This window comes from Serinus canaria, chromosome 4 (genome assembly GCF_022539315.1).
Source record: "Serinus canaria isolate serCan28SL12 chromosome 4, serCan2020, whole genome shotgun sequence".
In the NCBI taxonomy this organism is placed as follows: Eukaryota; Metazoa; Chordata; class Aves; order Passeriformes; family Fringillidae; genus Serinus; species Serinus canaria.
This window is the reverse complement of record NC_066317.1, coordinates 15,951,936-15,975,381: the sequence shown is the minus strand read 5'-3', so window position 1 is coordinate 15,975,381 and position 23,446 is coordinate 15,951,936. Positions and strand designations below refer to the sequence as shown.

The window sequence follows — 23,446 nt, the reverse complement described above, 5'->3', positions numbered from 1 at the left end:
GCATTTAAGTTTCCCAAGGTCCTTTCAGAGAGATTACAGTGTGCTGACTTTTTCACGGTCCTAGGTTTTAATGTGAGAAAACACTAAAGCTCACCATATAAACATTTTTCTGTATTATTTTTATTGCTATTTTAATAAAAGCCATGGTTAGGCAGAGATTATTGAGAACATTGTATCACAGGACGACCATCACATGATGAAGACAGCCTACTGTGCTGCTGTTTTGTCAGGCAACAAACACAGAAAACTCTGGAAGTTACACAGTTCATCAAAATAATAATATAGTGAGGAAAGAGCTACTTCCCAACCACTCACTTCTAAGCTTCATTTTTAACTCTTGCTGTTAAAAAACCTTTGGAGTTTGTTGTAGCGATATTCTATTTAAAACAATACAAAATTATACAAATATGTCACTCTCCACTAGGTGAACAGGCACTTCCACTGCCTAAAAGCGTGGCATGGTGGTTATAACTATAGGAGGCAGCCCCCCTGCAACCTGCTCAATGCCACACTTGTCTGTGGCAAAATCAATAAAAATCTTTCTGTGGCAGCCCCAAACAGATCAGTAAGCACTTTCTCAAAATTTGATCATCACTCTGATAGGACACCTGAGTGCTTTGCCCTGCTTCAGTCTGCATCTGGCTATTTTAATTGATAATGCTGGCAATCCCCCTTGCATAAATATACTCCCAAGAGCAAACTGGGCCAGTCAGCAGTATCTCTGTCTATGGTATTTGCCAGGCACCCCCAATGAAGGCAGGAATGATGCATCTGACTCCATGTTCTCAGAAGGCTAATTTATTACTTTATTATACTATTTATTATATTATTACTATACTATATTATGTTATGTTAAAGAATACTACACTAAATTAAAGAATACAGAGAGGATACTTACTGAATGCTAAAGGATAATAATGAAAACTTGTGACTCTTTCCAGAGTCCTGACCCAACTTGGCCCTGACTGGCCAAAGAGTCAAACCAACTCACACCAGAATGCAGTCAGGCAATTACTAGTGGGTAAACAATCTCCAAACACATTTCACAGAGCACAACACAGGAGAAGCAAATGAGATAAGAATTGCTTTCCTTTTCTCTGAGGCCTCTCAGCTCCCCAGGAGAAAAATGCTGGGCTAAGAGATTTTTTCAGAGAATGTGACTGCCACATGTGTCACATAAGAAGGGGTGCCATGAGCCATGCCTGCAGCTCTGAGCAAGCACCCAGCAGCTGCAGGAGAGAACTCACCCTGTTGTTGTGGTCGCTGACTTTGATGATGGGCTCGTTCTTCCTGAGATCCCAGACGGTGGCTCTGCCGCTGGGGCTGGCGGACGCCAGGATGTGCTGCACTTGCCTGTTCCATGCAATGCAGCTGATGTCCTCCAGAGGCTGCGGCACACACACAACAGCCTGTCACAACCCGCAGGCTCAAACCCTGCTCTTTTCAGGACTTGCTAAGTGAGAAATCTGCAAGGAGAGTGCCCCGTGCAGTGGGTGTGTTCTGGCCTCCTCTCTATACATGCTCTAGTGTACAGCACCTGAAAACACTGATGTTTAGAATTCCTCTGTTTAGTTATTTTCTGCTTTACAGTACTACACATTTGTTATTAAAACAAGCCTAAGCAAAACTGTCTTCAAGAACAGAAAATTACTCCATGAAAGTATAGCCAGATATATGAACTGCTCTTTTGTCTTGGACTATTAGGTTTTTCTCAGGGAAAAAAAAAAAAGTTTGCCTGGAGAAATTCCATGGTATTTTTTTCATTCCCCTCCCAGTTATTTTTAGACCAAAAATTAAATCTTGTTGCCCTATTCTTTCTAGTCTTCATTATGCATATGGACTAAAAGATATCCCAGCCTAAAAAAATCACTATTAGACATAAACTACAGGGATCTCTAAGGTGAACATCCTCTCAAATGCCTACATGTTAATAAATTACTTGAACTAAACCAAGTAATCAAACCCCACAGAGTTTAAACTAAAAATCTTTAAATTGAAGATTACTTCTCATCCCATTTGCACACTCTTTTGTCTCCAAATTATCATTATCAAACCCATTTTCCAGTAACCACAAACTTTTGTGGAACTTTGTAACAGCAACAGAAGCGTACTTGCATTGAAACAACTTCCGCCCATTCTTCCATTTCCTTCACAAGGCAAAAAGCACAAAAGACTATTGTTTTTCCCCACAGATCATCTTTAAGAGATACAGACTAAACAGTGGACCTCGAGCATAGCAATTAAACCACTCCCTGAAACCCACCAAGGTAACTGCAAAACCTACTGCCTCACCATCTGACTTCTCAGTAGCTGCTTTTTATCTTTCTCCTATTTTTCTCCATGTACCTTCCCCATCTTCAGATTTGTGCATGCAGTGAAACATGCAGAGGAAGTCTAAAAGACATGTAAGGGTTATGATATTTGAAGAGGAGTATAACCTGAGAGACTCTGCTTGCTGCTTGATAAAATGCAACATTTCCCAAAGATTAAGAGGACACCAGAGCTTTCCCTGACCAAATACAATTTCTTAACAAAAAACTGCCACATGAAGACATGGCTGGCTTGTGCAGCAAGCCAAAACTGCAGGTCTGTTGTGCATGAAGAAGACAGCACATCCAGGGTTGCTGCAGGGGAAGCTGAGCACACCACTCATTGCATGGACCCGTGCACACCTGCACTCACAGGCACGGCCAGGACACTGCTCTCCAGGGGCTACAAAAGCAGCAGCATCCAATCACCCTTGTATGCAGCTACCAAGTTTGACTTCAAGAGGCTTCCCCTCTTCCATGCTCCTGAGACTGCTTTAAAACTGCAGATTTCAATCAGCTGTCACCCAACTGCCATGCATCTTTCTCATGAGTCTGCTCTGGAGAATTTAATAAACACAAATCTGGTACCTGTGTCTTCACTCCTGGTGTCATTGGTGTAGCAAAGTTGTTCAAGTCCCAGATATAGATTTCAGACTCATTAGCACCAGAGGCCACCAGATTAGTCTGCAGGAAATATTAATAGACATTAAGAGTATTTCAGCATCAGCTTTCCCAGTCTTAGCTGCTGGGAGGTATCAGATCTGCAGGACTGTGAACTTTCCCTATCAGCTCAGGGTATAGGAAAAGATACAGGGAAAAGAGTCACAGGGCAGAGGAAGAAGCAGTGCTGCAGCTATGGCCACCACAGAGCTTTGCTCTGGACAGTGTGCCATTCCTGCCCTGCCCACAATGAGTGCAGCCATCCAAAGCACTCCTGAACCTGGGATGCAAAAGTCCAGGCAGGGCAACGTGAGCCAAGGTCACCAAGTGCCCTTTGGTCACATTTTGTGGCTGATAACAGGCAAGTCCTGAGCTCACAACAGGCAGAAAGGGACAGGAAGGGATTCAGAGAGGACACAATGAACACAGTGCAGCTTTGCTGGAGGCAAGTGTGCAGGGACAGAAGTGTTATTTAGGAAACAAATCCAACTGAATTCTCACACAGCTGGTGGCAACAAGGAAAAACCAACACACTGTATCTGGAAGGAAGTAAATGCTTATTGGTGGTGTGGGAAGGACTGCTGGTTTTGAGAGCCCTTCTGCTCAAGAGGCCACATGGCTGTGCTTCCTTGCTGTCTCCTCTTAGGAAGAGAGCCTTGAAAGTGGATCCTACCCAATTCCCAAAGGAGAGACCTGAAAACTGATCTCACCAGAAACATCAATGAGAGCACATAACTCCTTCCTGTGAGACTGACACAATGCACAGAAGCTAAGAGAAGAGACTGACTAAAATCACCCTGAAGAGCACCTCTGCTTCACACAAAAGCAGAGCTAAACAGATCAACTAAATTGACAAGGTAAACTGATGAGGGGAAAGAACAAATTAAAGAACTTTCATTCCCCATCCTGAAATGCCAGTAATGGGACAGGTTTTTCCTATTAAATACAGACACTCAAACACCACATATAGTTCATGCTTTTCAGGGGAGGGGAAGCAGCAGAAACATCAGAGGTTATGAGTCAAGATAGGCCACTCCTCTACTGATGGTATGTTAAGAGAAACAGCACAAAAACCAACCTGGAACATGTTGACATCGAGCGCTCTCACTGGTCCTGTGTGCTTGTCCTTCTGGGCTATTATTACCTCAGCCTCTCCATCTAGGATTTTGGCTGAGTCATACAAGATGACATTTCCATTCTCACCCCCAGCAATCAGGACTCCAGACACTCTGTCCCCTGAGGTCATGCTGTGAGGGCCCCAGATCAGCTTGTGGTACCTGTAAGACACAGAGGGCCCCACAGTCTCAGAACCATCCACCACCAGCTCCCTGTAGGTTGATACATCCCATTTTTGCTCACCCCAGCTAAAGTCAGAGAAAAGCACTGCCTGCTTTTCTCCCTAAGGATGAGTCTCAGCACAACCCTTTCCATCAGGAAGGCATGCCCCAATTCTGCTCATTGACAAGAGGCACAACGTGCACAACCAATAACTCACAAACTGATAACATCTCCAATCTCCTGGCTGTAAAATCAGGTGAGAACTCCCAACCACAACAGCAGCATCAAAGTAAGGGCTGTAAGCCCATCCAGCCACAGCCTGAGAAAAACCTCTGCTATCTGCAAGCAGCTTCATACAGGAGAAGAAACAGGTGAAACTAGAAAAATTCCATATGCTTTTCCATATCTGTGCTTTTGGATGTGCAAGTGTTTTGTCTGCCATGCCAGGGACTCAGCAAGTTTAGCCAACATCATAGACACATCTCTTGGACCACAGCCTATTTTCAAGCTAACTCAAGAGGAATCAAACATACTTCCAGAAATTAAGAACACTATTGTGTCCATCTGTAAATACCCAAATTCCTTTCAACTCAATTAACTTCCTGCATAAGCAAAACAGCATTCCTGCTGTTTAGCCATGCAAAGAACGAGTATGCTCTACATAAAATGACACAGCCACTTATCAGCTCATATGGAAGCAGAAAGCAAACCCACATTGACTGGAAGGTGGCAAGGAGATACCTCAGCATTCACTGTAATATTGCTCATCTATTTGTTACCTCCAGGCAATCTTCAATTAACTTCTTCAAATCACAGCAACTTTAGCATGGTAAGTTAGAGACTGCAGAAAGCTACCCAAAGAGCATATGCTGGGTGAGAAATACCATAACAGCCAAGTGTTCAGGCTCCCAGTGCTGAGATTACAGTAGGGGTTCACCAAAGAACGATGCTACAAATGGAAACTGGTCTCTGATATCAGACAGACCCATTCCTGGGTATGATTTTTATGCTTCAGCACCTAATTATGCAAATTCACAAGAAATGAAGTAACTGACAGCATTGTCCAGGCATCACTAGCAAGACTGAACAGGACTTAAAACAACCCAAAATGAAGGCAGGAAACAATGAGGAACAAACCCCAAAAATTAATAGTGCAATTACTTCCCTTTTGCCCTTTACTCTTTCCAAGATAAAGTATGCTTCTATAAAAGCATAGCAAAACTTTGCTTGGAGGGCAATTAAGGATTTATCTTTTGTGGGTCTAATCACCTGGACATGATTTGCTGAAGACCAAAATACAGCCTGACATAGAGAGTGGTATCTAATCTTTCATTAGAAACAAACAAACAACCCTCAGCCTCACTTTTAATGCATTTTCTGGGGCAAAGTCAAATTCTTGTGTTGCTGGTCAAGGGAGGTACTTTGCAAGGAACACTGCATCCTGGCTCTAAGGAGAGCTTCCCGAAATTCAGAAAGCAAATGGCAAATCTTGAAGAACTTAAGTCACAGTTAAAACAAGGTAGAACAACAAACCTCAAAGATCCAACAGTGCCTCCTGCTCTGAGCAGGTCAGTAGGACATTTTGACATCAGCTCTGCTCACAGAGCAAGGCATTTAAAAAGGGACTATAGCAGTTTTAGCTCTGCCAAAGAGCTGCTACAAGTGCTGCTGAGATGAAACTGGATGCTCTGATGCTAACAGTATTTGTCTGGACAAGCACACAGTAAGGAGCTAAGAGCTAAGTGGAGCTATGCAGCCAGGAATTTGGCTTCCCAGCTGGAAGAACACACACAACATAACCCAAGTTAGTTATGCTACAGGAGTCCCCCTGAAATGCTTAAATACAAATAGGATGGTGCAATATGAAAAGTTGCCACCATATTTTCACAATTTCACATTTTCTTCTGTTTTCCTGTGAATACTGGAAGCTTCCTGAGATAAAGGGTCCACACATATATTCAAAAATTTTCTGTCTATGTCAAAGCATGAGCTGCTTTCTTAGAGTCCAAGCTTGCTGCCCCACAGTATCAACTGCACACACTTGCCTTCATCTTTCAGCGCTGGACTTCTTTCCTCAACAAGTGCAGACAAACCACATGAAGTGACATTTCTACACATACCACACATAGCAGTTCCACACACTGTACTTTTCTCTTACAACACTGCCTACCTGTGTGAGGAGGAGAATGTGGCACATCTCTTCATATCCAGTGAAGGGTCTGCTAAGTCCAACTCAAATATTTCTAGAGAAGCACTTGTACTGAAGGTTGCATCCAGCTGCTGAGCTGAGGTACCTGTGAGGAAGCAGGCCTGGCAGTGAGAAGGCCATAATACACACAGCAGTAACTGGAAATGCAGCACAAGAAGGGGAACAAAAGCATCATCCTTTCAACAAGGATCCTGAGATGGGGTCAGTCGTCTGTTTCTGTTACTTAGATGTTGCTCCACACAACTCTACTCCCCATGGCTCTTTGTTCAGGTATTTCTTAATGACTACGAGAAGGAAAAGCTTTGGGCAAGTACCTCTCCCTGATGATGCACAGAACATGATTAAAGTTACACAGGAGCCACAAGTGACTAGTGCTTAGGACTGGTGTCACCTTTCCCTGGCAGAAAGAGGAGGATGCCCGTTGTCACTTGCGGAATGCAAAGCACGCTTTTATCAGCACAATGCAAGAACTCCACTCAAAACCCCACAACATATACCCCTCTCCAGCCCCCAGGACACAGAGTAACTCCTGTGGCCCCTTCATTCATGGGGCACAGCCACCACACACAGCCCGAGGTCTGCTAGCACGTGCTTCCCAAAAAACTCACCTGTGGCCAGGTAAATGGGGTGCTGCTGGGCAGGGCTCCATGCCTGCATGGCAGTACGGTCTACTTCTTTCAGCTTCATTGTGCTGGAAAGTAAGACCAAGGCAGGTGATGCTTACCATGGTGCATGGTGAGGCTGCACTGCCACGGATTCAGGAGCCGCATTAGGGCTCGGCAGAAGCAGCCAGGACCATTTTCTTAAAGATATCCCTCAGACAGACACCCAAACCATCCTCTCCAGAGGACACCCGGGGGGAGGAGAGGAATAACTCTCCATTAGCAGAAAAACACTGACACGTAGAGGAAACTGACGGGTGCGGAACATAACACAGGAAAACGTGGGCAAAGCTTCAGCAGCTGTGAAACCCCTCTTCTCACAGCACCAAGGCATCGGGCACCCTACAGCAGTTCTCTGCCCTAACCCACGAAACAAGCCCAGCCCCGGGAGGACCCTGCCCAGACCGTGCCGCCAAGCACTCTCAGCGGCTCCTTTTGGGTCCCGGTTCAGCCCCCGAAGGGCTCCCCCGCCCCGGGCGCACCCTGGAGAGGATGGCCAGCGCGGCCAGCGGGACCGCCACCCTCGCCCCGTTTCCGATGGGAACCGGAGGAGAACAGCTGCAAACCAGAGGATTTCGTCGTCCCTGCCCTCACCTCGGCGTCCCCGGCGCTCACCGTCCCCGGACTGCTCCAACGTGGCAGCCCCGGCACCGCCTCCCGGCCGCCACCGCCTTCCGGGCGCGCCCCGCGGCTTCCGGGCGGCGGCGGCGGGGCCGCGCCTTGCCGGCACGGGGAGGGAGCGGCGGGCAGCCACGGGCAGCGGGGGGTGGCGGTGGCGGGAGAGTGTGTACGGGGATGTGTAGCCTCCTCCTTCCACGCGTGTCCTCCGTGTCCCTGCGGGAGAAGCCATCGGCCCTGGGGAAGAGGGAGACTGGTTAGGGGCGCCGGGAGAGGGGAGAGTCGGGGCGCAGAGCCGGCAGCGCGGGGGCCGCGGTGCCGCCTGTCCTCAGCTCAAGGGCAATAATCATGGCGTGCTCATGATGTGAACAGCAGTGAAGCTCATCACGGGACAGGGGCCGCCGCAGGGCGGGGGAACGGCCCAAGGGAGCTCAGCCGGCTTCCACAGCCGGGGACGGCAGCCCCGGACCCACCTCCTCACGGCAGTCGGGGCACAGCTCCGCTGCCGCCTCCCGCCGGGCTCCGCGGCCCCTCGGCGGGCGGACGCCGCGCGCTGGGCGGGCGCTGCCCGAGCCGCATGGCGCGGCACAGCGGGAGAGGCGGCGGGCGCTGCCGGCCCCGCTATAAATAGGGGCCGGAGGCGCGGCTCCCATTGGCGCTGAGGATCGCCCCTCGCCACTGGCTGCGCCCGCCGCCGCCGCCGCTCCCGGTTGGCTCGGGCCGCTCCCGCTCCCGCCGCCGACACCGCGGTGACGCGGCCGCGCCGCTGCGCCCAATGGGGCCGCGGTCCGACGGGCCCGCAGGCCAATGGCGAGGTGACGGCCCGGCGCGCGGGCGGCGGCGGTGGCCAATGGGCGGGCCGGCCGTGGCGCGCGCGCGGCGGCGGGGGCGGCGGTGGCGGCGGCCATGACGCGGAGCTGCTCCGCGCTGGGCTGCACCGCGCGCGACACCGGGCGGAGCCGCGAGCGCGGCATCTCCTTCCACCAGTGAGTGCGCCCGCCCCGCATCCCTCCGGCCGTCCCTCCGCGCCTTCATCCCGCCGCCTCCCTCTGCCGCAGGTTCCCGGTGGACGAAGCGCAGCGCCGCGAGTGGATCCGCGCCGTGAACCGCGTGGACCCGCGGAGCCGCCGGGCGTGGCGGCCCGGTCCCGGCGCCATCCTCTGCTCCCGACACTTCGCCGAAGGGGACTTCGAGCGCTACGGGCTGCGGCGGAAGCTGCGGCGCGGAGCCGTGCCCTCCCGCTTTCTCCCCTCGGTGCGGGCGTGTACCGGGCGCCCTCCCCGCTCCCCCCCGGGGGGTTCCGCCGTGAGCCGTGACCTCCCTTCTCTTTCCCCCGCCAGGAGCCGCCGGGCGCCGGCTGCAGGAGGAGCAGGACCCCCGGCCGAGCGCTGAAGCAGCCGCTGCCCAGCCCGCCCGCCGGGGACCACAACTACAGCCTGCAGGGACAGCGGGCCGCCGAGCCGCGGCCGCCGCCGGCCGCCCCGCCGCACCAGCAGCCGCCGCAGGCCGCCGGGAGATGCGGCCCCGCGCCCCGGCGCAGGAGCGTGCCGAGCATCCTCAGGGAGCTGGCGGAAAAGCGGCAGCTTTCTGAGGAAATCGTGAGTTTGCTGCAGGCGCAGTTTTCAGGTACTGCCGGGACGCTCGCTGAGGCAGAGTGCACTCCCTTGCCCCGGGTTCGCGTCTTTGCTTTTCCGTGCCAAGGAAGAGGCGGGGCACAGTGGTACCGTGTCTGAGCCCTGCACTTCACGCCGGACTTCAGGACTGAGTTGTTCCAGAGGCCATGCTGTTGCCTTGTATTCTGCAGTGCATTTGTGTCTTGCATCCCTCTGTTTCCAGCCATTTATTTCTTTCACTAAAGTTGCCCTTTTGTGATTTCTTAAGCAGATTTGCCTCGAGAGTTGCACAGCTGGAGGCAGATGGCAGACTACTCACCAGAAATGAGGCAATTTGCCTGTCTTCTCCATCTCTACCATATTAAGGCCTATGATTACCTACGGAAGATTCTTCCCCTCCCTCATCCTTACAGCCTGACAAAGCAAGTTTCTAGTTAATCATTCATTCATTCAGAATGTATTTCCAGTACTCGTGTAGAAATAGGTGTAACAGATCTGTCCTGACACTGCTTTGTTACTTCCCTGCATGGTCAGTACTTTCCTTAGCTTCCCACCACTAGCGTTAGAGGAAATAAACTTGGACTATGCATGAAGGAAAGCAGGGCTGCCTTCTTTGCCCTGCATGTGTCAGCCTGCTCTGCAGCTCTGGGCATGGCTGACCATGTCCTCAGTGGTAAAAAGTGCTTCCTGTTGCTTCAACTTTTCCAGAATTACGTCTCCTAATCACACCCTCCTTTTTTTTTTTCCCAGCTGGCTGTCTAATAACGAGACTGCTGCGGGCTTCAGCAGTGACGTTTTTCTCCGGCTTCAGGAAAAGGTGGAGAGAGGGGACCAGGCCTGCCGCTGCTGCGCCGTGCTGGTACAGGACATGTCCCTGCAGAAGCAGCAGGAGTGGGACCCACAGACCAAGCAGCTGACGGGCTTTGTTGACTTGGGAGCAGGCATCCTGGATGCTGACGAAGCTCCGCTGGCGTCGGAAGCGATAGTCCTCATGGCAGTTGGCATCTCGAGCCCTTGGACAGCTCCCCTGGGTTATTTCTTGGCGAACAGCACGTCCGGCCCCTTCCTTGCTCAGCTCCTTCGTCAGGCCATCCATAAGCTGAACAATGTTGGGATCGTGGTGCTGGCTGTGACATCAGGTGCCTCTGCCTGTGGTGTTGAGACTGCCAGAGCTTTGGGCATCAGGATAGATCCCAGAAGGATTCGGTGCACTTTCCAGCATCCACCCGGGTCTGCTCACAGCATCGCATACTTTTTTGATGTACCTCATGCCCTCCTGCTGATAAGGAATGCTCTGCAGTGCTTCCACAAGGTCGAGTGGCTCGGTGACACCATGTGGTGGCAGCATATGGTGGAGCTGGCAGCTTTGGGTGAGCAGAAGGTGTTGGAGCCATGCAGGGCTGGGAGTAAAGGGAGTTACCACCTGAAGGTCAACCTTGCCACCCTGCTGTTCAGCGAGGGTGTTGCTGAGGCACTGGAGCACCTCCAGAAGCTGGGCCTCCCCTCGTTTCAGAGCTGCAGCGGGACTGTCAAGTTTGTGCGTCTGATGAGCTCTCTGTGTGATGTGTTTTATGGTAGAGGTCCCTATGGAAAGGAGCCTTTGCTAGCTGGGAATTACACCAAAATAAGCAACTTATTCGATGAGGCCAGGAGCTGCTTTGTCAACTTAACAGACTCTGTTGGGAGATACATTATTAAGAGCAAACGCAAACTGGGATTTCTGAGCTTGTTGCTCAATGCCGAAAGCCTCAAGTGGCTTTCCTCCAACCACACATGTCTGAAAGGCACTCCTTCCCACCACCTCCACACACATGCCTTCAGCCTGGACCCTCTGGAGCAGTTTCTCAGGGCCCTCCAGCAAACCTGTGGCAGCAGTGGCAGCCCCACCTGTGCTGTGTTCCAGGCTGCCTACCACAAACTGCTGGCCAGCTGGAGCCTGGCCTCCCACTCACCACCCAGCAGTGGCAATGCCAGCCCCTGGGACGTATCCCTGTCTCAGAGGAGAGCTCTGACTCTGGGCAGCATTCGTGCCCAGTATCACCGAGCTCCTGGGAGGACTCTGGCCCCAAAGTACCCCTACAGTGCAGGCCTGCTTTTGCCCAGCTCTGCCCTGAGCAATGCACTGACAGATCTGTCGCTGTATGCACAGAGCCTCACCTGCACAGCCGGCTGGGTGGCTGAGCAGTTGGCCTTGGACTTGCAGTGTGAGGCTTGTCTTGCCTCTCTGTTTGAGGTAGACGAGAGCAGGCTAAGATGCAGGTCAGTGCTCTACATAAAAAAGTTAGGTGGTGTGAGTCTGCCCTCAGCCAGTGTGCACCACATAACAAGCATTTCAGAACAAGTCCTAAACCAGTATGGCAAAGTAGGAGGTGCCAACAACAATACCAAGTTGTGGCACTTGTGTCTAGTACAGAAAGTCATCCAGGAGCTTCTGGGAGAAAGCCCCCTCTTTCCCACCCTCACAAAGCATTTATTTGAGGGGGAGCTGGGCATCAACAACCACTACACAGTCTTAGTAAAGGAAATAACACGGTGTTACTTAAATGTAAGAACACACCCCACCCAACACCTGAATTTGAAAAATCCTTGTGGAAGGCACAAATTGAAGAGACTGAAGGGTAAGCATTTGTTTCCATCACCACTGGGTAGCTGTCAGTCAAGCTTAACCCACACATGGTCTTTCTGAGTACTCTGTGGTTTTGAAGATGACTGTTCCTTGCTGAGGCTCAGTGCTGGACAGATCTAGGCAATACACATGAGGAAACAATGCTGGCAAAACTAGTGTTGATAAGCACTGATGTATTGGGCCACTGCAAACCCCCGTACCAGAGTTTAACAGAGCAAAGCAGGGAAGTTTATCCGATCCCCTGTCCTTTCTAGCAGTCCTGCAAAGCAGCCACGTTTTTCATGAAACTTACATGGCAGGTCAGGATGAGCCAGGGTTGCTCCGGGTGCCTGGGGCAGGGGTAGGAGACTCTGCAGTGTCCCTGGAAGTGTTGGGTGGTTTTAGTGCTGCAAGTGCTCTTGCCAGAAGAAAACTGATAGCTGATGGCGTTGCAGGGAATCACATGCACTGGCACTTTGATTTCACCAAAAAGATGTGCTTTATGAAAGCTGGGGGCAGGAAAGCTTGCAGAGTTTCTACTTAAACATTAAAAAAAAGATGTGAGAAGCAAGTGGCATTCAAGTTGTACACAAGCTCTAATCTCCTTTCCAGTATGTCTCATCAAACAGCTAAAGATGCTGGTCCAGTCTGGATCCTCTGGATCAGTGCTGAGCCTGTGAGCAGATTGTTGTGTCCAGTGGCATCCAGCAGCACCAATACCCTCCCCTCCAGGGGCAGGAATACATGGGTGTGCTGCAGCAGAGCAAGCATTTCAGTTCCTATTTCATGGCCCCATGCTCCCAGGGCTGGCCTGTGTCTTGCAGCCCAGGGCACATGGTACCCTCCTTTCAATGTTTCCACTGATCACTTGAACTTGGCTTTGATGCCACCAAGTAGGACAGGCTTCTTCAGTTAGTTCATTTCCATGGCAAGGAAGCTGCCTCCAGTGCTTTCCCTGGAATAGCAAAGTTTGGCAGAACTGCTGCTAAGGGGTTTCCCTTTGCCATGCAGAACTGGAGTTGCATCCATAGAGGCACCTAATTCCCACAAAACCTGCTGTTTACTTTCAAGATCCATGATGGAACTGGGATGAAAACTGGTGATATGCTACATCCTAGGGCAGTAATAATATTAAAGGTATCATTCTGCCTAGCACTGACAAAACTGTCCCTGGTTGGTGTGGGTTTCTCCTCCCCTTAGTTCTGCTGCACCCAACCCCTCAAGCTCTGCTTTGAGAGCAGCAGCACCACAGAAATTTATAAAATCACTGCTGGGAGGAACAAACCAGAACCGCTGGGCTTTTTTTCTCCAATCCAAATATCTATGCAAAAACCATATTGAAGCCATCAGAGTCACAGAGCCATTCCAGCTACAAGAGACTTTGCAGGAAACTATTCCCTCCCCTCTATATGTGATTTTTGGGACAACTGGCAAAATGCTGCTGAAATCTCAGTGACGGTTTGGTTGCAGTTATGCAAAGTTGGAACACTTGCACTGCCTCCACCTCCAGCTCTAAGATGAGTAGTTTTGAACTGTGCCATGGATTGCTGTGCATGACAGCACACCAATAACCAAGGGATACTTATTTATCTCTGGTAGCATTTGGTCTCACACTGAAAATCCAAGTCAGTACTTGCATCAGAAGTGGACCTAGTGTTAACAATTTATTTTGGTATTTCAGTGACAAACCTTCTGTGTATATTTGTCAGTGCTGAAGCAAAGGAGTGCAAAAAAATTCGTATTTACAGAATAGTATAAATGTTTATTTTTTGTGATTTATCTGACTGTTTTATTTGTACAATATAGAAAAGTGTATTCTTTGAATAGGTCTTGTAAATATAAATTTAATTTTTCTACTTCTGGATGTAAACAGAACTATAAAATGAATCCTTGCCCCATTCCCAATTATTTTTTATGTAACTGGATGAACTTGACTGTTAATCTTGTCCAGCAGTTTGATGCAAATGGCTAAGGAAGTACAAAAACCAATTCATACACTCTACACCAGGGAGAAGGGAGAGAGGAATCCAAGCTTAATATTTGAGAAAGCTTGTTCAAAACAAAATAGAAGAACTAAGAGCATTTGATTGCACCTTCAAAGTCTTTACAAGCAAAATATTCTCCAGCAATGCCATCATACATAATTACAACTGTAATCTAAATTTCACAAGTGCTTTTGCACACTGTATATAAATACACATCACAAAAGGTGCAATTTAGAGTAAGACACTGAATATATACAAAATTAACACAGATTGAAGTCTAAACAAAAGGCATATTGCAATCTGTTTGAAAAATAACGTGAGTAGGTATTACTTTATTCACTTACACTAATTTACATTTATACAAATCTTACTGGACAGACTATATTAGGTCACTAGAAGGGAACGGAATATCTGCACTATCTACAGGTAAAGTTACTGCACTGATTTTTTAGTAAATCCGAGTCCTAATAATGAAAAAACGTGGCATCTACTTACATGAGAGGTGGATTCCCTTTTTTCAGAGATTTGCACAAACATAGCTATTTATGCTCAAGGAGATGTCCTTAGCAGACAGAACCCTTCAGACAGTGACTGGCAGGTCAGACCTGGTCTGTGAGCCCACCACTGCTGCTGACTGCCTCCCAAGCCCTTCATGCCTCCCAGGAATTTCTAGGAGGCACCAGAGAAGGGTCAAGGGCCTTCTGTGCAGTGCACAGGGCTGGGAGGTGAAGCATCCTCCCACCCTATTGCCTTCACACACAGAGGCACAAATCTCTGCTGCTGGTGTGCCTAGTCCCTACCTCTCCCCAGCCTGGCCCTTCATTTCTCTGTATTTACAGTTTAATAGAAGGAATGCAAAATCCCTTTTGGAAAAAAACAGCTAGTTCAGGCTGCAGTGAGCGAGACAGGTAATAAAAATGCCTGTAATTAAACATGGTTAATGGATGTTCATGATAGGTAAGTAACCCACCAGGTTAATTCTGCAAATGTGTTCCACTATCAAAAATGTGATCTGATATTGCCTGTAACAAATACTGAAAAAAATCCCCTGCCTTAGTCTATGACCAGCTATAGCTGATTGCCCCCCATTTAGTGTAAAAGGATCTGTGTCTGTTTTTGTAGCAATCCTGATTCTGTGCTAGTACTTTCTCTGATCACAGCTCTCACAATTATTCTAAACAACACTAGAAGAGCCCTTATGCCAAGTAAATTGCCAGCATGGAGAGAAGCAGCATCCTGAATACCCACAGCAGGCTGAACATGATCCCTACCTACATTTGCAAGTCGATTCAGATGCAGATTGTCATCTCCAGTGCTTTCAGCTTCTCAGGCCTAAACACTTTCCCAGGGTTACAACTTGATCCTAGAAAACACAATGGACTGCACAGCCCTACTTCCAGTGAGGGATTAGGCAGGCTGCTGCAGACCTCTGAAAAACCAAGCTTCACCCAAACAACAGCATCAATCTGCTACACGCTTAGGTAACACTACGCTGGGCAGACAGTCTGGCATTGTGGTGTGGCTGCTCTTCCTCACTGCTGAGGACAGGCCACTGTCTTAGCCTTCAAGTTCCAGCTTAAGAAACACCTGAACACTCTGCCCCATTCCTATCAAAAATTCCCTGTAATGCCATTTGCCTCTATACTCCTTGGCCCTGCTCCAGAAACAATTTCCACGACTTGCTCAGTGCTCTATCTGCAAGCAACCCCTCTGTATTATTGCCTATGCATCTCACAGTGCTCCATGCACTACAGGGACATGCTGTGTCAGGTCCTAAATACAAGTACTACCTTCCATTTAGATGCTTATTTCTACCTATTTCCTTTCAGAATTATCTTGGATACACTGGTACCTCCATATGACAGGCCTGTCAGCAAAAGCATGACCCGGCTGTTGACACCACCTGTGTTTTCCTGTATGCACAGTGATGCAAATCCATACACTGTAAATAATATATATTATAATAATTTATATATGCCCTTCAGACAATTATTCTGGGGGAAAGGGGAGAACACATCTAATTTTTAAGAAACCCAGGGTAAAAGCTGTACATTGGGAAGAAGAACTGACTTTTAGGCATTGTCTGATGTAGAAGAGGATTTAGCTAAGATTTAAAAGGCTCTACATCTTGTTATAAAAGAATATCTCGTTTCAATCTTACATGGGTCAATTTACAACAAGCACCAAATTAACAAATATTATTAAATCCATCCTTTATGCTAAACCAAAGTGTCCCTGTGCCTTAAGTGTTCTGTTCAGTCCGCTTCATTGTGGCTCATGTGCATGAGTCAGCAGTTCATGGCACAAGGGTCACCTTTGGACTTCCCTGCAGAGCTGATAACCCTCATCAGACAGCGTCCAAACTCCTCCAGGATCATGCGCTCTGCTGCAGCTTTGGACTTGCCCGTCTTCTCTGCCTGCTCTGCCTGTGCCAGGAGGCATTCACAGGTTGCATCGGCCACCTCCTTGGTGACAAATGTGAAGGGCAGCCTGAAACAAAGGAACATCCACTTAATGTCTGCAAAAACACACAAGGCACCTAACTCCGGGGCTGGCAACTTTCTGGTCTGAGGATTGATGAGATTTCATCTGTCCCATTGCTTCCAAGAGCCTTTAGACAGTGAATAAGCCTCAGTTAACAGCCAAAGGAACTGGTGGGTCAGAATCCCTCTGTTACAGGAACAAAGTGTTCCATTCACCTGACTGCTCCCACCTCTACAGCTTACACAGACAAGGCTCAGAGATGGCAGGGACATACCTGTCACACACATCAAAAACAAAACTCAAAGAGGGTGCAGCATTAACTTACTTCCCACCACCACTGCTGAGTGCTGGTGCTGGCCTTGTCAGCAAGTCTGAAATCTGGGATGATAACTTGGTCTTTGCAGCAGTCTGCTGCTGCACCCTGACTTCTGCAGCATCTGCTAAATGCATCAATGTCTTTCGCTCCGGGCTTTCTTCAAAATTTTTACAGCCAATGCATTTGCATATGGAAGAACACATGATTTTTGCCTGAAAGAAACAAACAAAACATAAGAAACCTGTTGCAAGTTTGACTCCCCTTTTGAGAAACCACCACAAAAAGGAGATCTTATTTTAATCTCTTACCAATTAACCACTGGAACAAACTCCCAAGTAGTAGTCTTCTCTCTGAATTCTTACCTCCCAAAAGTTGAGATGTCTTCCCAGAAAGTATACTTCAATTAATCATAGAATCATAGAGCACAGAATGTAAATAAGTGGTTTCCCACTCAACCCTTTCTTCATCAACCTCCAGTTTCAGGTGTAATTTAGACAGCTGAGTTTTGAGAAAGGTCAGTCTGTCTCTACACTTGTCTCTACATCCAGACTGATCAGTTAGCACATGAAGTAACAACTTCTCTTTTGAATTCCACAGACACATTCTATCCCACAGTATCTGTGGGATGCTGCTTCAACACCTCCTAGGGACTTGGTACAGTAGATTTCTTTAGGAAATGGTGCTATTCAGTAAAGAACAAATCCAAGCCTAAGTTCAAAGTTGCTAAATTGTTTAAAATGAAAACTACAGAACAGTAGCAACCAATTTTTCCGTGTACATGGCTTTCTAAGTGCAAACTTCTGGGAGAAGAGGTAACATTACAGGAATGGAAACAAACAAAAGAGAAAACATTATAGCAACACAAAGAAGAGACAAAGCAAAGGAGAGAAGTCACTACACTAGAGGGGAAAAGCTACTGTTTTTGAAATGAGATAATGCTTCATACCTCATAACATTCGCAGTAGTTTTTGAGACATCCTGAGCGCTTACAGTTACACCCTTTGCTGTGCCTCCGATCCGATTCTCCTTCCTTTCCTTTCCCTATTTTGGGCTTGAAGGCTTCAGGGTTTCTGTCCAGGCAGGCCTGTCAATGCAGACTCAAAGGGTCAGTCATTGCATGCAGGGAGCAGAATTTAGAGGTGCAATAAAAGAACTTAAGCCTTGCACATGTGGGAGGAGATCAGAGCATTATACACCCACTCTGCAGCTTCAGAAAAAAGAAGCTAAATGACTTTGATCCCAGGGGGCAGGGGAAGAGACCCCTCACCTTTATTGCTTTTTGCCTATCGTTTTCATGGTCCAGGTTGTTATAACAATTTGTACAGTTGCAGTTATTGCAGAATTCACCGTTTGCAAAACAGTCACAATACCTGAAACAGAAGACGCAGAAGGCATTTGTAAATATTGACCATTACATTGGTGTGTGAGTACTGAATCCCACACTGCAGTACCAGAAGTTCCTGCTCTGGCACCAGTATGGGTAAAGGGTCACCCTATGCTCAACTCCACACACACCAGCAGTATCAACCTCACTGCAGAGCCAAAATCCTCTCGTGCAGGTCTAGCTGCTGTCTAAGACACAGGTGGAGCTCAAGGGTGCCCACCTGAGCTCATCACATAGCACAGGTCCCCCAAGCAGCAGAGAAGCTAATGAGACTTTTTCTGAGACTGACTTTTGGGCCACCCACATATTGAGGGCCAGTCTGCTGCAGCCACCTCACAGCCAGCTGCTGACCCAGTCAGTCCAAACCAGGAGCCCTCATAAAGCCAAAACAAAAGGCAAGCACTTGGAGTGACAGTTAACAGGCAAACTAACCCAGCAAGGAGCTTTTCTTTTTGTTAGTTTGGTTATCCCTTAAGCTGGGATGGAAGAATAGGGAAAAGGGATAACAATTGGTACATCTCAGACTTTGAAGCACAGACAACCAGGGGAAGGATCTGAATGAGGATAAAGCAGACTTGAAAAAGGGACACATATATGAACGAAAAGCAGCAAAACATGGACAGGGAAAGCCAATCATGTTGCCATGCCTCTTATGTACCTCTGGTGCCTCCCATAAAAAACAACATCTCACTGATCCACAGACTCACAGATCTACTACATGGAAATATCACATTCATTCCCAGCTCAAACATGGCTTTAGGCCACAACAAACTCCAACATGTTTCAAAGCTTCCAGGACCACCTCCAGCTAATAGCTAAAAATAGATTCACTTGCTTTTCAAAAACTCTTCACTTGCTTTTCAAATCCTGCTGGGGGTGTATGGTCATTTTTTGGAGCCTAAACTCATTGCTAAACTGGCTTTTTGTGGCTTGCCCAGCCTAGCACGACATAAACTAGATTAGGGCTGCCCTGGAGCCTATTGCAACCCTTCATCAGGTTGAACTAGATTTTGGAGATTTTTAGCATCTTGAATGGTCCCAGGAACAAACTAAATAAAAATCTTTTACAACCTGTAATAGCTCTCCTTTCTTTTTTAAAATTCAGTGGTAGAATAATCCTGGTTTCCAAAAGAACCAGGGTCAGCATCAATCCAGAGCAAATAACTTAACTTGAGTTGACTTCTTAATAGAATAGGCTATGTGTCTACCTTACATGAGCATTTGGGAAAAAATCAGTTCTCCTCCAGACAAAAAAAAGGTTTTACTAGTGAGAAAGCACCTGTGTCAGAGTGAATAAACCATCTGCTCTGCACCAATGCCCAGAACAGATAACATCAGTGAACAGTTTGCTTCCTAAGAGCATTCTGAAGGTGGGAATTATTCCCAGTGATGCCATTCCTCTCCCAGCATTTCTATGGCACATTCAGGCACCAAAACCTAACCCCCTACACCTCTAACATACATTGGGCACTGTGAGATCAGTCATGTATGCAAAATATCTGGAGAACAGCTACACGTCTTCCTGCTATGCAACAGACAAGTCAGACCAGGAAACACAGGGCACACCTCCCTATACAGAGGTGAGGTGCACCACACAAAAAGACACCCAAGCTTAAGAGTTTAAACAAACTTCTTAACTTAGGTTCAGATGCCATTGCATCACTTCCCCTTCAAGTACCACACCCCTGATTTCCTCTTCATTGTCTAGGATTCAGGGAACCACCGATTAATTTCAGTATCTCCTCCCATTCCTGTCCCAGAAATATCAGTAAACTGACTCTGATCAAGGTGAAGAAACTCTCCTCAGCTCCAAATGCTTTTGTGTCAAATTCTTACAAATACATGGAAAGGAACAGCACAATATCTCATGGATAAGCAAGAGGTAGACTGATCAGTGAAGAATCATTTGCCTATTCAATCCCTTAATAAAATATACACAGCCCAATTTTTCTGAAGTATTTGATCTAGCATGGCATTACTGATGCCCTTCACCAAAGTACAATGACTGAAACCATGAGATACCATTTCACTCATGGTACCAACAGGGCAACCAGAGCTGCTGAGTGGAATTGGCTCCACCATGCAATAAGATACATGATGCAAAGTTAGACAATTTTATATGTTATGGTCCATATAGCTCACAGGAGTTGCAAAATTACACAGGCTCTGCAACGTCTCCACCAATATCCACCTTAAATCAGCATCTAGATATAAAATTTCTGACATAGTTCAAACCATTATATTCTGATACTTGGTGCACATTTGTGATGCTAAAAATAAGGCTTAAAAGAAAAAAACTGTACCAAGCTGTACTTACAGTTTCAAACACAGAGACTTAGTACAATTGCAAGGCTTCCTGGGGCGGTTTGCAGACTCAGAAGAAATTATTCTGGGGGGAGAAAATGACATTTATATACACACAGATTTATCCATTTCTTCTTATTTTAAACTCATGTAAACAGCTCATAATAAAAACTTTGAAAAAAAAAATCTCTTTTCCCCTTGCATTCGGTTTTTGGCTGACTGTGTTTAAGTAACTATTATAAATAGTGCCTTTCCAGCCCAGAAAGAGATGGATTATTTGCTGCAAATTTGGATGCATGCCTGAAGTAGAAATTAGGCTTTAAAGCTAGAGGAAGCATAACTAAAAAACTGGAGTCAGGGAAACCTTCCCCAGAATCTCTTCAAGTGCAGTGGGATCAGATCCAACCAAAATTCACACAACATGATTGGGCCTTTTCTTTTGTTCTACTCGGAATGAAAAAAATCCAAGAAAACAAAAAATACCCCCTCTGGAATAATGGGAAAGCAAGCCAGACCACAGTATTCCGTTTTCAGATAAATTCTATAGTAGACACAGTCTTAAACTGCTCCTAAGACTTGGATTTTGTGACACTAATCACATCTGATGAGATTTGTTCCATCCCTATCCAGCAATTTCTGCACGTAATACCAGGGAGATTAAATCAAACCCATTCATTTGAATAGCTGCATCTGGATTTGGGATTAGTTTGCATCAGTTGAGGTTGCAGCAACAAAAAGCAACTTCATGTTCACAATTTCCAGCAAACAGTAACACAAAAGGACTGAGCAGAACAGCTAAGCCTGCTGGATTGGCAAAGGGAAAATAATGTATGTTAGCTGTTATTTTCATCCTTAAAGGAAAAATACAAGACTGAAAAAACCCAAAGCCTCCTATCAGGATCCATTTTGCTGTTTGGCTGAATTTCTGCATGTGTTAAGCATCTAGCTTGTATGCTGTCCAGAACCTCTTTGCAGCCATGTTGAGAAATAGTTGAGGCCTGTAGCTCACAGGTGCTGTTGCAAATAAAAAAAAAAAAAGCAACAGGGAACTTTCAGGTCAACTCCCTGTTACATGAATTCAAAAAACAGAAAGGAAAAGATAGCTTTGATCAAGAGGCTGGCTCAAATGTCAAAGAGATCCACACCCTTCAGTCAGAGGTAATAATCACACCACAGCAGACTTGAGAATTCCCCAAACCAATCTCCAAGAGCTCATGCTTATTCAAGCAGCCTATTCTCCAAGTTTTGGGATTTTTTTGCAGAACTCTTACCCATTAAATGGCAGCCGTGCCTGGGACTGGACGCTGGATGTCCCTGTGAAGCCAGTGTTGCTCGCTATGGATACATAGGATGACTGTTGTAGCTAACAAAACAAAAAGGTTAATGCCTGACATGAAAGAAATTATAAATAAGAGGATGTGTTGCTAGTCTTTATATTACTACAAAAATAACTTGCTTCTAAGAACACTTTTAGACACTTACAGAACTTGGACAAGGTGGCAACTACCTGCCTCTATACTTAGCATAAAAATACTATTTTGGATTGTATTTTTTGTTGTTTATCACAGTGTCTAGATCCATACAGATGACAGGGATAACACACAGAAATGTTCAGACCACAAACAGCTCCTGTTCCTAAAAACATGCTAATTTTCCCCCTAACAGAGCAGAATCACTTCCTGCACAAATTAGTAGCTTCCTTTACATACAAGCCACTTACTATGAAAGTAAACTAAATGGTTTGCATTCCAACTCCTCTGCATACCTGAACCCACCATTTATTTTTCACATTAAAAAACCAAAATCTCATAAGAACCAGCCAAACAACGCTGCTCTGGTCTACCTTCTTTAGCATAACCTAGAAGCAGCTGTTTGCTCCAGCTGGGACAGGTTCTGGGGACATATTGGCACATGGCAAGATACAGACCCACTGGGGCCAGGCAAATGGGGACAAGTTGTGACTGGAACACAAACCTCAGAGGAGAGGTCCAACAGATGCTAGTTTCAAGTAAAATTTGCAGAACTAGACTGGAAGGACACAGTTTTCAGTGTCAAACTGCAACTGTGACAAAACCAAAAGGCAACCAGAAATCAGTCTGGTATCAGTAATGCCAGGAGCTATCAGAGTCTTTGTTTCTACAAACTTCAGCCTTCAGCAGAACATTTCTTTTATTCTCTTTTCATCCTGAATGTTGGTCAGATCCTGGCAAAGAGCTAAAAACTAATCCTTAGGCCTCAGCTGGGTGACTGGTACCAGCTGCTTCTGACTCCTGGCAATGTGCTTAGCATTAACTAACACTCTTTTATAATGAAGACAGCCATTCTCTGTGACCAAGCAGGTCACATATATGCTCCCTTTCTCCTCCTCCTCAGGCCCTGAAGGTCCTGTGAACCAAGCAGACAAACCAATAGGATTTCTTCTGCTCCTCACTACAGGTCTCAAGATTCCTGGGCACCACACCAATTACTCTGCTCCTTACTGGCCATGGAAGTCTCGGGCTCCCAGACAACCAGGTGCTGGTGATTGTCAGGGAACAGGGAAGTGTAACAGCACACAGAGCAGTTATAAAATCAAGCTGTTCCAAGTCCTAAGTGATGAACCTGGACTGGAACTGCTGCTGGACATGGAGCCCTGCGACTGCCAGTGGCCAGGGTCACCTCCACTGACATCTGCTTCCTCTGAGGACTAAGTGACTTGTACTCTTTCATATGATTTTCAAGTCTAGGTTATGATTGCTAAAGTGATGAAGCAAACTGTGCATCAAGATCTGACCCAATAGGAAGGGTCTAGGGGATTAGAAATTCCAAGTTGAGATCTAGGTGATTTGAGGAAGTTGGCATTATAAATTCTGTACTACGCTACTCAAAATTGCACTACACTGATCCTGCTTACAGAAATGCTGTGCTATTATGCTAATAAAAACTCCTTTGAGAAAAAAAAGCTTTAATTGCAACCATGATTGAAATTAAAGTGCCATCATCATTCTGCCAAGGGTCCATTACAGAAACTGTTGCCTCA

General features: G+C 46.9%; 3 protein-coding genes across 27 annotated transcripts in view; 1 reads left to right on the top strand and 2 right to left on the bottom strand.

Moving 5' to 3' along the window:
• The window catches only part of SEC31A (SEC31 homolog A, COPII coat complex component), a 40,664-nt gene extending 32,355 nt beyond the window's left edge, over positions 1-8,309 (bottom strand). For 7 of the 16 annotated variants that reach the window (XM_030238800.2, XM_030238802.2, XM_030238803.2 and 4 more), the window contains exons 1-6: positions 7,713-7,855; positions 7,065-7,147; positions 6,418-6,541; positions 4,048-4,246; positions 2,898-2,993; positions 1,248-1,388 (exon numbers count right to left, since the gene is read on the bottom strand). In XM_030238800.2, the coding sequence (XP_030094660.1) occupies positions 1,248-1,388; positions 2,898-2,993; positions 4,048-4,246; positions 6,418-6,541; positions 7,065-7,143 (639 nt within the window). In that variant the 5' untranslated portion in view covers positions 7,144-7,147; positions 7,713-7,855. Of the gene's footprint in view, positions 1-1,247; positions 1,389-2,897; positions 2,994-4,047; positions 4,247-6,417; positions 6,542-7,064; positions 7,148-7,712; positions 8,169-8,209 lie in introns of those variants that run through there. The other 9 variants (XM_030238794.2, XM_030238795.2, XM_030238796.2 and 6 more) reach the window with 4 other exon arrangements.
• Positions 8,310-8,633: 324 nt separating this feature from the next.
• Positions 8,634-13,704, top strand: THAP9 (THAP domain containing 9). Its single transcript, XM_050974247.1, has 5 exons — positions 8,634-8,722; positions 8,795-8,990; positions 9,077-9,362; positions 9,621-9,771; positions 10,100-13,704. The coding sequence occupies exons 1-5, from the start codon at positions 8,643-8,645 to the stop codon at positions 12,033-12,035; spliced, it is 2,649 nt and encodes an 882-aa protein (XP_050830204.1). The 5' UTR covers positions 8,634-8,642; the 3' UTR covers positions 12,036-13,704.
• The window catches only part of LIN54 (lin-54 DREAM MuvB core complex component), a 40,334-nt gene continuing 30,581 nt past the window's right edge, over positions 13,694-23,446 (bottom strand). For all 10 annotated transcript variants that reach the window (XM_050974250.1, XM_050974251.1, XM_030238854.2 and 7 more), the window contains 6 exons: positions 21,699-21,790; positions 20,441-20,512; positions 18,007-18,109; positions 17,686-17,823; positions 16,749-16,951; positions 13,694-16,429 (listed from right to left, as the gene is read on the bottom strand). In XM_050974250.1, coding sequence (XP_050830207.1) covers positions 16,228-16,429; positions 16,749-16,951; positions 17,686-17,823; positions 18,007-18,109; positions 20,441-20,512; positions 21,699-21,790 — 810 coding nt within the window. In that variant the 3' untranslated portion in view covers positions 13,694-16,227. The remainder of the gene's footprint in view (positions 16,430-16,748; positions 16,952-17,685; positions 17,824-18,006; positions 18,110-20,440; positions 20,513-21,698; positions 21,791-23,446) is intronic.

Coding starts and splice junctions, on each gene's coding strand:
- THAP9 (XM_050974247.1), top strand. CDS start 8,643: ATGACGCGGAGCTGCTCCGCGCTGGGCTGCACCGCGCGCGACACCGGG. Junction 8,991..9,076: donor CCTCCCGCTTTCTCCCCTCG/GTGCGGGCGTGT, acceptor TTCCCCCGCCAG/GAGCCGCCGGGCGCCGGCTG. Junction 9,363..9,620: donor GCTGCAGGCGCAGTTTTCAG/GTACTGCCGGGA, acceptor TTTCTTAAGCAG/ATTTGCCTCGAGAGTTGCAC.